Source organism: Camelus ferus, chromosome 6, assembly GCF_009834535.1.
Source record: "Camelus ferus isolate YT-003-E chromosome 6, BCGSAC_Cfer_1.0, whole genome shotgun sequence".
NCBI lineage: Eukaryota > Metazoa > Chordata > Mammalia > Artiodactyla > Camelidae > Camelus > Camelus ferus.
The window spans coordinates 25,748,761-25,760,775 of NC_045701.1; the positions used below are offsets into that span (position 1 = coordinate 25,748,761).

The 12,015-nt window shown below is 44.0% G+C and overlaps 1 protein-coding gene across 7 annotated transcripts in view; it reads left to right on the forward strand.

The window, feature by feature from the left end:
- Positions 1-1,231, forward strand: part of MEIS2 (Meis homeobox 2) — a 195,696-nt gene extending 194,465 nt beyond the window's left edge. For all 7 annotated transcript variants that reach the window (XM_032481531.1, XM_032481533.1, XM_032481535.1 and 4 more), the window contains one exon: positions 1-1,231. This exon is cut by the window's left edge and continues 195 nt beyond it. In XM_032481531.1, the coding sequence (XP_032337422.1) occupies positions 1-92 (92 nt within the window). In that variant the 3' untranslated portion in view covers positions 93-1,231.
- Positions 1,232-12,015: the final 10,784 nt, after the last annotated feature.

The following is a 12,015-nucleotide window of genomic DNA, read 5'->3' on the forward strand; positions in this document are numbered from 1 at the left end:
CTGGAATGACTATGTCAGCACAGAGTCCCACAGTGTTAAATTCTGTAGATCCCAATGTTGGCGGACAGGTCATGGACATTCACGCCCAATAGTAGAAGGGAACTCAAGGGAAAAGGAAACACACGCAAAAACTACGTTAAGACTTTCTGAACTTTGACCAGATGTTGACACTCAATATGAAATTCCAGACAGCTGTGATTATTTTTTACTTTTTGTCATTTTTTTCATCAAGCAACAGAGGACCAATGAGACAAGAACACAAATGTGAAATCATGGGCTCACTGAGACAATTCTGTCCATGTCAAGATCCTCTGGAAAGAGACTCCGAGAGTTATAACTACTGTAGTATAAAGATAGGAACTAAGTTAAACTTGTACATTTCTGTTGATCACTCCGTTATGTTGCCTCAAATAGTTTTAGAAGAGAAAAAAAATATATCCTTGTTTTCCACACTATGTGTGTTGTTCCCAAAAGAATGACTGTCTTGGTTCATCAGTGAATTCACTATCCAGGAGAGACTGTGGTATATTTTGAACCTGTTGGGCCAATGAGAAAAGAACCCACGCTGGAGACCACGGTGAACGTTTGGCTGAACCTCATCCCTCGGACTCCGGCTTCAAGAATGTGTTTTCATGCCCGGCCTTTGTTCCTCCATAAATGTGTCCTTTAGTTTCAAACAGATCTTTATAGTTTGTGCTTCATAAGCCAATTCTTCTTATTATTTTGGGGGACTCTTCTTCAAAGAGCTTGCCAATGAAGATTTAAAGAGAGCGGGAGCTTCTTCCAGGAGTTCTAAGCCTTGGCTGTGGACAAAACAATCTTAAGTTGGGCAGCTTTCCTCAACACAAAAAAAGTTACTAATGGTCATAGCACCACGACTAGGACTTTATCAGAAACTCAAAGCTTGGGGGATTAAAAAGAAGCAAGAGAATACTGTAACAAACTTCGTACAGAGTTCGGTCTATTAATTGTTTCATGTTAGATATTCTATGTGTTTACCTCAATTGAAAAAAAAAAAGAATGTTTTTGCTAGTATCAGATCTGCTGTGGAATTGGTATTGTATGTCCATGAATTCTTCTTTTCTCAGCACGTGTTCCTCACTAGAAGAAAATGCTGTTACCTTTAAGCTTTGTCAAATTTACATTAAAATACTTGTATGAGGACTGTGACGTTATGTTAAAAAAAAAGGTGTTAAGTCACAAAATGCGGTAATAAATATTTCATTTTTGATTTTTTGTTAGGCTTTTGTGTTTTTAATAGTTTTAAGGCAAGGCGGCACAGTGCCTACTCTATGTAGGGTTGAAAGTAAGTGATTTCTAGGCTTTGCCCCTAGAAATTGAGTATATTTGAAACTTAACTTACCAACCATTTTTTAAGGTAACCATCTGTAGGCTTTTGGTATATATTTGGCCTATAAATTCTACCAGCAGAAAACTTCTAAAGGTATGAAAGTGTGTGTGTGTGTGTGTGTGTGTGTGTGTGTGTGTTATGAGCCAGGTTAAAAGATCACCAACATGTCCAACCTCCTTCTTAGATGCATGATATTAAAAAACAAACAAACAAACTTCCAGATAAATCTTTTCATGTTCATCCTCTGCCAGAATAAAGGGATTTTTCAGGGTTAATTTTACATCACAAGAAATAACTAACGTCTGTGCTCAAAGATAATTCATCTGCCTGTGTTTTTTCTCTGCCTTACTTACTAAAATACTGTTGAATATGTAAATTAAAATTTACATATAGATGTTCATAGATGAGTAAATAACTTCTATGGAGTTTGAAATCCTGAGTTGAAAAGATTACTTAATCATTAATATAAATTAAACCATGGTGTCTTATTTCAGACACCTCCATGTGCAGGCACGCTAGTGTGAGGATTTGGTCACTAAACTTAAAATTTTTTTTTCTAAAACAGTGACAAAAACAGGCAGCATAATGCCCTGTTCAAAATTTCACGCAACATTCGTGGAAATTTTAGCTTACTGATATTGCCCAAACAATGCCTGCTAAAGTGTGCAAAGTGAAAAAAGGTGTGAGGAATTTGCATGCCCCCCTCAATTTTTCAAATAAATATACTGTCCTGGAATTTTGTAAACCCAAACTTTGAATCCGATGTTCAGAAAGGATACTATCATAAATTTCAGCTTAGTTGTGTGATGTCAGCTTGATAGGGAAATAGTTCACTATCTCAGAAATCCCAGTTTGTATTTTATTTGTGATTCATCTGCCCATTGCAAAAAAAAAAAAAAAAAAAAAAAAGAATAGAAGTTGTATACAAAGGAACAAGGAAATAAACTTCCATTGTTGTTTTGTACTATTTTTAGGTAGAATTTTAATTGAATACATTTATTAGTTTAATTAGTCTTCTGCCATTTAAACATAGAAATAACACTTCTGATACAAACTATTAATGGAGAAGTTCTGTGCCACTTGGAAGAGAGAGAGCTTCTTCCTTATTTTTGTTACCCCATTTCACACAGCATCTTTTTGCAAAATTTAAATACCTGTATTTTTCACTTTAAATGCTTTAAAGTAAATTTTGACAAGTTCCCCATTTATAAATTAACTCTCACATCAGCTGAAAAACATTTTTGGCAAAGTTTTTCTTCGTTTCCTCTCAGTAAATGCTGAAGGGTTTACTTTGTAGTTGGCTCATGTTTAGAAAGTGTTCGGTGAAATTATTATTAAGCTATTTCATTACAGTTTAGACCCCAGAACTCTCTACCTTTGGTTTTAATGGCTAAAATCACCTCAGGATTAATTTCTTTAACAACTTCACATCCTATCATATTAACCTTAACTTTCTTAAATATGTGGAGATGAGTAATAATTGTAATAATATTTGTTTGCATTTCCTTGCTTCCCCTCCCCCTCCCAATGCTAAGACAGAGAGGTGGTAGGGTTGTCCAATTTTTATAATGCTTTTTTTATACCACCTCGGAAGGCACTTGCTCCTATCTCGGGTTTACTATTTAGTATAAAGAGTTCCGATTTGGGTATATTTAAGAAAGACTCAGCTGTCAAAAGCAAAGAAACTGGGAATGGTGTTTTGACAACCATATAGTGTTAAAGGAAATACTGTAATCTGAATAAAATTGCTTATGTTCTCCAAAACAAGAGTAATATAAAAACACTTTTTTATTTATATGGAAAAGCAAAAGCAGAAATAAATTCCAAAGGTTTCCCTTTCTTTAAGAAATTCTGAGAGAACTGCAGTCGCCATCTGTTAAGGTTGGGAATTGAGGAAGAAGCCACATTTGAAAGGAAAAAGAGAAAAGACCAGGAAAGTCTGTGTCTTCATCCACCCCTTCTTCCTCCCACCCCCCAGGTCAGCGCCCCCCACTCACCCCAGCTCACCCTGCTTAGAATTGCCGAGAAGAGTCCGTCAGGATCCTCCTGGCCTCCCGGCCCCCTCCCGCCCCCGTAGGCCTGTTAACCCGGAGCAGATTTGGGAAGGGAAATGTGGCTAATATCTCTAGCAGCTGTCAGAGGAGGGCCCTTCCTTCAAAGGGACCGGACAGGGATCCTCCACAAGTTCCCATTAGTCTTGCAGGCCAGCCATTTGATAAGGAGCCTGGACCTCCGCTGCAAGTTGCCACTGTGTTAGAAGGGCCGGTGTCTGGGTGTCTGGACGTGCCGAGTGGCCCTGGCTTCGCAGCCACTGCGCCCCGCCGCCCACGGAGCAGGGTGGGTGCGAACGTGCCGGCGGCGGCCTGGGAGGAGGCAGGGCCGGAGCCTGGGCGAGGGCAGGGCGCGTGCAAGGGGCTGCCCCCGCCCTCACCTGGCCTTCCCTTTGCGTGTGTGTGTGTTTTAGAGGTAGACAGAAGTGCTCCAAGTCGACGGGTGTTGTGGTGGGGTGGGGAGTAGGGGCACTTAGCCGCCGCTGTAATCGACTCGGGGCGGCGCGCGCGGGCGTGGCGCTCCCTCCGTCGGGGCCGGGCTGGGAGCAGGCTGCGGCGGCGCAGGCGAAGCGCGGGCCTGATGGGGGAGGCCGGTCAGATGGTGATGAGAATGGAGACCGTCGGGGCAGTGTTTGAAGGGAGGTTTTAATATTAATAGTTTCGGTGTAGAGACAGAAGGGAGATTGCGTCTACGGCTCCTCGGGGCAGACTCTGGGTGACAGCGATGATGGATGATCCAGCAGAGCCCAACAGCTCCTCCCCTCCAGCCCCAACAGTGTCAAAGCTACTTTAGCTGAAGCTTTAGAAATAAAATAAATAAACAGTATCCCCCCCCCCGCCCTTACTCTTCATACACCTCCACCCCCACCCCCAGCTCTCCGACATCGATTTATGGATCATTATGAATCAATTACTGCTCTCAATACTTTCCCATTGGCTTAAATAAAACAGTCAAAAGATGAAAACGTGGGGTTCGGTGGGGATTTTTTTTCCCTGACAGGAACAATCGCAAAATCCATTATCTCATAATCAGAGGCACTAGGTTAGGAGGTGAAGAGAAAGGAAGGGGTCGCCCAGTAAATAACTGGGGGGAACGCCGTGGTGGTGGGGGGGGGTCGCCCAGCTGCCGTCTTTGTTCAGATGGATCTGTGGGTTTGGTTTGCTTGTTGTTTGGGGTTTTTTGTACGGGGGCAGTCGAGGGGAGGGTCCTTCGTGAGAATGAGATGCTTACAGGTTTTGTAACTTAATTATTTAGCTCATTTGAAGAAACCTATTTGAACGTGTGTCTCGGCAAACATCAGATGTTGTTGGTAGTGAGGTCGCACATGGTAAAGGTGTGGAGGAATGGGTCCGTCTGGAGGGCGGATTTTCACTTTGTTGTGAGCAACTGCGCGAGGGTCTGCTGCTGGGAAGGGGGTTTCTCCCGCCCGCGACGCCCTCCTCTGTCCCCGCCGTTGGCAGTTTTTGTCGCCAGAACTGGTTTGGATCTGGGACCGGCCGCCCCCCTTCGCCCCCGCCCCCACCCCGGCCCCCGAGGCTTTTCTTCCCTCTCTTGCCCCTTCCGCGGCGGTGCCCGAGGTTCTCTAGGTGTTTCTATGACTACATTGTGTGTGTGGGAGGGTCAGATGTGGGGGTTGCCCGCGAGAGGGCCGTTCCTGGGCGATCATTTATCAATGTCACCCACATAATGATTCTCTCTGCAGCCTCCTATTGATGAGGATAATTACATTAGCTCAGAGTGACTGATCAATGAAAAACCACCACACAAAAACTTCTTTACTCCTCTATAATACCAAAAACCGATACAGAAATAACATAGAAAGCCTGATTTTCTTTCCCTTCCATATCCACCAATGGATTCTGGCCCCCCCGCCCCCCAAAAAGGATGAGGGAGTAAAGTAAGAAAATAGACCCAGGTTTGTTTCCTTTAAAGGAGGATGCAGTTTTGCCTGTGAATGCATTTTCTCTAAATGTGTTGGCTTCATTTCTCCATTGGTAAAGAATATCAACGGATTTGCTAATGTGAGTTGCTTTTAGACTGGTCTGTGGTTTTCCGTTCTTTTTATTTCTTTCCTCCCCTTTGGGCATTTTTTTTTTCTGCTTCAAAAGAAAAAAAAGGAGGGGAGACAATTCTTTTATTAAAAATTGGAAAAGGAAATTACTCTAAGTCCTCTTTTTTCTTTTTTCTTTTTCTTTTTTCTTTTATAGCGTTTGCTTAAGTCGGGTTATCTTTTGTCTTTATCACTTCATAAAGTAATGCAATTAAAGATGTGAGGTTGCAGAGGGTATAAAGGGTGGACCGGTAATACGGCGACATAATATGCTATATTCTCGCCTGAAAGTTTGCAGCTAAATTACGATTTCGCTTTTTCTAGACTTAAAAATCAATATTTTCTCAATTAAAGAGAACTTTAATGCTTTACTTGCGAGTTGTTAAAGGTGCTGTAAATTTCATTGTAATGCTTCTTGGCTTCGGGGTAGATGCAGGAGACCGGTTGATTCTCGGGGTCTTTTTCCTCTCAAAGAACCCAGCCCAGGAACACCCAGTGTGTCAGATCAAATCTAAGCAACAAAGGTAAGGAGGGTTGCAGAGGGATGGGGCAAAGGGTGGGGAGCCCGCCGGGGGCCCTCCAGCGCCAGAGGCCATTGTCTTCTATATTTTCACCTCTCTGTGTCCTGCCTCCTGAAGGTGACAGAAGTGTCCATTTTGCTCTCATCTTTCTCATAGAGGAGCACGTTGGACTCCCATCAGCTCCATGAAGGTCAGAAAGAAAGCTAAATTTGGGGTGCATTCTTCCCAATGTCCCCTCTTTTCTCTTTCCTTTCCTGATTTCACCAAAATTGAACTCTGAACTGGTGCTTTCACAAATTCTGCCATATATCATGCGTTCTGGCCTCTATGTCGGAACTCACTCCCCACCCTCCAGAGTGCTCACTGTTTACAGATGTTTTCTCCTTCCACACGTCCCACCTAGTAAAAGTTCCCGCAGAGAATTAACTGTGGTGTGTTAATAGCCCAGGTCTGCTACTGCTCTCTCCTGCAAAGTTGAAATCTGGTAGGGTGAAGAATGGCATTGGACTAACGTTGGAGGGCTGCTCCAGGCCCGCAGAAGCCCAAAGACTTGAGAATTCCAGGCCCAGGGACTTGGTGGGAAGCAAGGTAGTGAAACTTTTAGATTGTAAAGCCGAGAGGAGGATAAGAAAGTGAGGCTGGAATGGTACCTAGTAAGAACAGAATAGGGCAAGGCAGAAAAATGAGCCTTTGGGACCGTTTTGTAATTTAAAAAGAAATAATATTGAAGGGAAATTGAATACCTTAGGCTTGCTATTAATTTTTTTTTAACCCAGGATCTAAGAATAAGTCCTCAGAGATGTCAGGAAGGGCCTGAGTTTCCAAATGGAACTACTTACTAAGTTCCTTTGCAGCTCCCTCTTCAGTTAATTTGCTGGGAATGAGAAGACCAGGGAAAAGGGCTATGTGTGTGGTGCACCAAGGGCTTAAGTAAGAGTATGGTGGGAAGGGGCACCTAGATATAATGAGGCTGCTGTTTTAAGCTTGAATAGAGAAGGGGAGGGATGAGAGAAAAAGCCACACAACATCACGATGCACTTTAAAATAATTCTCACCTGCCTGCCTTTCCTATTCACTTTAACCACACACACTCTATCAAATATTATACATCAGTGGGGGAAATTTCTAGTTCATCATCTTTAGTCCGTAGACCCATGGGATTGATCCCCCTTCCCTTAGATTCCTGACATGTAAGCCTAGACCATGGCCTTTTTATCAAGCAAGTGGGGCTTTGTTAATGTATTTGTACTTTTCTGCTTTCAGTCTAAGTTTCTCGCCTTGGTGGAAGGAGGGGTGCAAGCAAGGAGGGGGAGGGGAGCAGAACACAAAGACTTTATCTAGTTCTCACCAAGCAGGTTTCAAAATAGGAACTTAATGGGAAGAAGAAGAAGAAAAAAAAAAAAAAACAAAAACAAAAACCCCAGAAGAATGAATCAAAAATAAAGAAGGAGTGAGAATTGTTTATCACAATAGATTTACTTGTCTGGAAGAAAGGTGATTCTGTGAACATTTTTCCCTTTGAGGATTCTGTTTTCTTCATATGGAAACATTTTCAGATCTCAATCCTTTAGCAGACAAAACCTCAATATAAATATGACATGGGCCACTGGCAAAAAAACGAACTTAAACTCAGTGCTAAGAGAGGAGGGGGAGTGGGGAGGAGAGAGAGCCTTTTCTGATTAATAACTAGCAGGGTAATGTTGAGGGCTTTTTCTGCCCGATTGCCTTTTTGAATTAGAGCCGATTTCTTCACACTTCAGTAGTGCCTGTCTCCTTTAAAATGACTGGCAGATTTGTTTCTTTTTTTTTCTCTCCCTGAGACTTAATGATGTAAATTTTCTAATTAGTTAAATCATATTGCTTAAAGGCCTAATATTTACCGTGTAAGAAATGATCATCCTGATTTGGACCTCTTGAAATATTCGGCGAAATAACATTTGGCTTTTAGGTTGAGGGATGAGAGAGGAAGAAGCTCTATTAGGAGAAGCAGTTTAGAGGAGAGAAGGCACGGACCCCGGCAATGTTAAATTAATAGTTGAAGTTGAGCTGGGCTCACACCCCAAGTCCGCTTTTATTTTTCAATCAGCGAAGATTTAATTGGCAGCCCTCAGGCCGGGCGATCTGATATTTTCTCATTAGTTTCCCATCACTAATCTTGAGTGTTAGATTGGCTTAAAGGTTGTCAACATTTGACCAATTTTATTTAAGGGGAAAAAATCACGCATTATGGTTCCGGGATGTGAGATCTGCAAATAAATCCTGCTTGAATCAGCGGAACTAACAGGCGAAAAAAATGTTGACTATTCATCGTCGCTTTTAATAAGTTGCATTAATGTATATTTCAAGGCTAGGGAGAGAGATCATACATGTGCTGCATAGATGCAGACGAAAAGAAGTTGATGGTGGGTGCATTATAAGCGGGCTGGGTAGGTAAAGTGAGACGGACGTATGATGCTGAACAGAGGGTAAATAACCCAAGTGGAATAGCTGTTGAGGATTTAGGAGCTACACCCCCCCCCCCCTTCCTTTTGCAGCTGCGTAAAACTGCAAAGCCTGTCTTCGGCTTGGAGCGGCTCGGTTGTCTCGTCCAGAGATAACATCAGAGCGCCCCCTGCTGGCCAGCGGAGTAGACCGCTGCGGGTCAGCCCCCTGAGAAGCAAATTGTGTTTTTCTGCGCCCCCCGCCCTCCTTGACTGACTCCTTCCTCCGCCCCCACCTCGGTTCTGCAGCAGAACCCCGCGGCAGGGGAATAGTTTGTCAAGGCTGAACACTTAAATAAATAAATGATAAAATACTAATAAAATACGAATAATAAAATAATAAAATACGAACCCCCATCTTCACTTGGCCTCCGGGGAATAAACTATCAAATGACTAAGAAAAGGACACATTTTCTCCTTCTAAATCTCTTTATTCTCTGGGTTTTTGCTGGGGCTTGTTTGTTTCTGCTGAGCTGTAGATTTCGAGTCCAAGGAAGTGTTTTTAATAGCTGCCGTAGAAGTTTTTAAAAAATGGGTATCTGATGGGGGGAAAAAGCCAATACAAAACAACATTTTACAGCCTCGCAAAATTAAGCTCCCAGGGAACTCTTAGTATTTCAGTAAAGTCCCGCGAAATCGCTTTCAGAATTCAGACAGTTCCTTGTCTTGAATGACCCTTTCCTGCACCGCAAAGAAATACTGGCCCCTGTCTGGGTTTTGTTTTTGTTTTTAAATAGAGAATGTGCTTAAAAGTTGGCACCATACCTACCTACCTACCTACCTACCTACCTACCTACCTACCTACCTACACACACACACACACACACACACACACACACACACACGCACACACACACGTCCCCCCCCCCCCCCGCCCCGAAGCCCCTGTTCTTTCTTCGCCCGTGTTCTCAATTTTGCTGGAAACGGAAAGGGGAGCTGAAATGCACCAAAATAAACCACCACCGTCTTTGACACTTGATCTGACCTGGGTGCTTCACGGCAATGCAAAATGTGCGACTGCTACTATTTGAGGGTGTTAGGGTTATTTTTCAACCGTTTCGGTGCATGGAGGCGCTTTCTCGGCGTCCCAGTGAGTCTTTCAGGGATTCTGACCACAGTAAAGCGAGGGCGTGCAGGTAGCAGGAGCCGGGACAACCTCGGGCCGGCCGACCTGCCACCGCCGCCAGCTTCTCCTCCAGGGAAAGGCACTGGCGGGGCAGCCCTTACGCGGAAAGCCTTCCGACCACAGCTAGACCCAGCAGAAAGAGTGTCAGCCAGCAGTGCGGAACGACTTTAGTTTGTAGGGAGTTTGGGGGGGGTTGCTTTCTTAAGGTGCTGGGTTGCGGGATTGGGGCGAATACAGCTCTGAGAAAGGAGGCGCGGGCGAAGGGACACCGTGCAGGGAGGACGGCAGGGGAAAGGTGGGGCTCTTGACGTTCCTGCCTAGCCAGAGGATCAGGACCTTGGAGTTTAAAAATCTTCTTGCCTCGCTTCTCCCTAGAAATCCCCGCGTCACGCCTTCTCCAACCCTCCTCTTTGGGGCCGCTCCGGACCGGGACGGGGACCCGGGGACGTCAGGGAAGGAGCGGAGCTCCCAGGGCAAGGCAGAGGCAGCCCCGTCTCGCGCCAGTGAAGTGATGCCTCAGTCAGGTTGTGTTTGAAGAATTTCTGGGGCTATTGTGACGACTGAGGTAAAGTTAAATATTTATACTCCAGGTTGTTCTCATTATTATTATTATTATTATTATTTTGGTCTGTTTTGAAGAAGTTCAGTGCATTCAAACTTACTTTAAACAGAAATCCTGGTCTGGGTGAGGCAGAATCTGCCTCCTGCCACTGGAGTTGACTTTTGAAAGGTCTTCATTAAGCTCAGAAGGGAAAGGGAAGTTATCTGCAAACAATATTGGTTCATTCAAATACATATGTATATATGTGCACCTGTGACACACATATTTTATATATCTATTTCTCTCTACCTATAATAAAGAAAAGGAAGGAAGTGTCCCTCATTGCAGTCAAATCCAAATAAAAATAATTCCAGGAGATATTCTCACAGAGAAAGAGAATACGAAAATCTAATTGTATTTGTCTCAGTTCAACTTAATGAAATTTGGAGACATTGACAGTCTGGTCAATGTTCTAAGTAAATTAATGCAAAGGTCCTTAGGAAGAGACCAAAAACACCTCTTGCCATTCATCTTAAACCACTTGAAGATTATGATTAAATGAATGGGATCACTAAGCATTATCATCTCAAATAGCTGTTAACTGTCTCCACCCCTTTATTGTGGCAACAAGATAAACTCTCCACTAGGAATGGTGTTTCTTCCTTTTTATCTTTGTTTTTGTTTTGCTTGAAGGGCAAGGAAGGGAAAACAGAAGCAAAGAAAACCATCTCAAAAGTCCTGGATTTGCTGCTGTTAAAAGGCTGCTATTCATTTCTGATTTCCTCATCCTTTGCTACAAAGGAAAAAGAAATCTAATGATGTGTCTGCATTTGATGAGAAGAAAACACTAACAGCAACAGTGACGGTGAACTTGTTTTATTTTCTTTTTCCCTGAAAAAAAAAAAAGATTTTTAATACCCACCAGTTTAGCACGTTGAAAGCTGTGGAGATGTAAAAAGATGTTTGGTTGTCCACATCTATTCGCTGACTTTCATCACTTGAATTTTGTAGGATTTTGTGTTAAACAGAAATTATGGGAAAGAGAATTAGACACTTGCCAAGGGACAACAATATTATACACTTTCAAGTAAGCTCCACCTAATCCTGTATTTGAGTGCTGAGGGAGTGTGTGCCATTTTCCCCTAATAAACCTCAAAGCCCTCATTAGACATAAAGAGGGGTGAGAACTCTATTACTGGGCATTCTGACAAAAATGGAAACAGTGCATCTCTGCTCCCAGAGCCCTAGGAAAAGACACCCCGAAAAAATACCAACGCCGTTTTGTTTTCCTTTGGAGCCTTGAGTTGGGCAGACTTTTCAGAGAAATACAGAGTAGTTAACATTTTTAAAAGCACGATGCTGAAACGAAGGGCGCTGGTGAACAACAAAAAATAAACTGTGCTAAAAATTATTCTTCGGACCCTGCCCATTTCCAGATGCCACAGAAAATCAATGCAAACGCGCCCCCTCCGAAATCGAGCAGACAGCTCTCCTGTCTGGTAATGTTTCCAGTTGAAAGTGGAGTTGGAGCTCCCACCTCAGCTGGAGCACTGGGAGCGGCTACCCTGAGGCCACCACGGGAAGGGGAGAGGGGTGTCGCTCTCCCTCCCACCCCGCCCCCCGGCCCCCCTCCCGCGCTCCCCACCTGTTCCCTCCTCCCCTCGCTGGGGTGCAGGACAGGCGAGGAGCTGGGCCGATTTCCCCCAGAATCTCCAAGGGGTACCTCGAACTGAGGCTCCTGCCAAACCCAAGAGGAAACCCCCACTAGGCCCCCAGAGGCTGAAGACCAGGCCAAAGGGAGAGAGGGTCCCTATCCGAGGCACATGCAGCTGCCTGCTCAGTCCCGGGGCCAGACTTCCGTGCCTGTGTGGACAAAAGGCTCACAGGCCACGAG